Source organism: Arachis ipaensis, chromosome B01 (genome assembly GCF_000816755.2).
Source record: "Arachis ipaensis cultivar K30076 chromosome B01, Araip1.1, whole genome shotgun sequence".
NCBI classification, from domain to species: Eukaryota; Viridiplantae; Streptophyta; class Magnoliopsida; order Fabales; family Fabaceae; genus Arachis; species Arachis ipaensis.
The window spans coordinates 3,623,282-3,625,447 of NC_029785.2; the positions used below are offsets into that span (position 1 = coordinate 3,623,282).

Here is a 2,166-nt window from a genome sequence, read left to right on the forward strand (position 1 = left end):
AATATCTGATATTAAAATTTTTAAGGTTGATTTGGATAATTAATAATAATAACAAAAAAAAACATGAAATAAAGGTCAGTGTAGTATAGAAAAACTTGGACGTCCAAAAATTATTTATCTAAATATCTAGGTATATGACAAAGGAGGTTTAGATATTTTCTGTGTAGGATATATTTTTATGACTTGATTTTAATGTAACGTCTTATTCATTCATGTAATGTCTTTTATTTATTTGTTTCTGTGTTGTCTTCTAGTACTGCTTTATCATTTTACTTTATTATTGAGATTCAGATTCACACAGAATGAACAAGTGTTTTTTTTTTTTTTTTTTTCTTTCTCTTCATTTGAAATTTTTAATGCTACTTGACAAATCAAAGAGACAAAAACAAAAGCAAAAGGTCCACATGATAATGCTAAGCTGTTCTAAGAAGTATAAAACACTGAGGAGCTTCGGCCTTATTCAGTCCTTGAAAGTAATTAACTTTCATATATGAATTAAATTAATTGGAATCTCAGAAAGTTTTAGATATCATCAATAGTTTGAACTCAAACCATGTGAAAGTAAATTATAAAAACATTCATTCTATTAAAGTAACATGCTTGTAGAGAAACAAGAACACGTTTGGTTGAGATTTAACTCTGACACTAGTACATCAATTCATACATTGATCGATTTCTTAAACAGGAATTAAAAAGAAAATAAAAACATTACAAATCCTCAACTAGCTAGAATCTAGCTAGATGAAATCTTTATTTGAACTATATAAGTATCTATATCGCATTCAAGTAAGTTTATTGGTGGTAGATTTAATTCCCTTAAATCATGCATGGAATCATGGGCTTGGGCCTCAAAGGTTGAATCACAAAATCAGGCCTGTTCACTTTTTTTCTTGGGCTTGGATTTGTGAAACATAATCAATGAAAGAATCAAGATTGGTCTCAGTTGATCCACCAGGAGAAATAGCCTTTTGGCAAGCCTCCCTAAGCTCCAAAGCCCTTTTCCTCATTTCTTTGATCTCATTATTTTCACCATCCATAAACCTTCTCACAAGGTCACATATTTCTTCCCTTGACACAAAATTCTCCTTCCCAATCTTCTTCCTCACTCTCCATCCTGCCCTCCAATCCTCCACAAACCTCTTGCTGTTAGGCACTTGGTCCCAAAATATAGGGTATGTCAGCACCGGCACCCCGGAGAAAGCAGCTTCTAAAGACGAGTTCCAGCCGCAATGCGACCAGAACCCGCCTATAGCCGGGTGGCATAAGACCTTAAGTTGTTCAACCCAAGGAACCACAATACCTTTTTCCCCAAGGCAACCATTAAGTTTCGTAGTTTCGCCACGTGCCACCCAGAGATAGGACACTCCGCTATCTCTAATCCCGGCAACAATTTCATCCATTTGAGCACTTGAAACTGAAAGAAAGCTTCCTTGTGAAATGTATAAGACTGAACCATGAGGCTGACAATCTAGCCATTTGAAGTACTCAGGAGCTTGTTCCTCCTCATGATTATGAGCATAACCATTGCTAATTAGGTTGGCATTAGAGGCAAAAGAGTCACCATTGGATTGGGCCAAAGTTGTGTTTTTGGGCTTGAGTTTGAAGAAAGGGACACTTGGGCCCACAGGGTAGACAGGAATTTTGTATTTGGATCTTAGAGCATCCACTGCTTGGGGTTCAAGCTCATAGGCTGTGGTGAACATAAGGCATTGGGCTTTTGAAACTAAGTTCACAGTGTTCAATGCTCTCTCCAATAGCCTCAGGTCCTCCCCATGAAGCACTGTTGGAAGGTCTCTAATTTGTGTTGGGCTCATTCCGGGGATGTAGTCCACCACTTCATCTCCAATTTCTGATTATTACAAAAAATGAGAAACCACAAATGAAGCCATGTTTGTGAATTGTGATTTTTGTTGATATATTTGTAGATTTTAATTTTAATGTATTGATAGTGTAGAACGTTTTACACAGTTGTATAATTATATTCGTTTTTTTAGATGACTATACACATGGTCAATGTAAAAAGTAGTCATTTTTACTGATATAGTGTTATGTGTAAAACTACTTTACACTAACAGTACATCAAAATTAAATGGTATATTTGTAACAATATATAGATATTCTTAAATGAATATGTATTTACAATTATATATAACTTACAACTTACAA

The 2,166-nt window shown here is 34.9% G+C and overlaps 1 protein-coding gene across 1 annotated transcript in view; it reads right to left on the minus strand.

Moving 5' to 3' along the window:
* LOC107616161 (UDP-glycosyltransferase 87A1-like) overlaps window positions 571-2,166 on the minus strand; it is a 2,983-nt gene continuing 1,387 nt past the window's right edge. Inside the window, exon 2 of the mRNA XM_016318158.2 lies at window positions 571-1,849. Coding sequence (XP_016173644.1) covers window positions 879-1,849 — 971 coding nt within the window. The 3' untranslated portion in view covers window positions 571-878. The remainder of the gene's footprint in view (window positions 1,850-2,166) is intronic.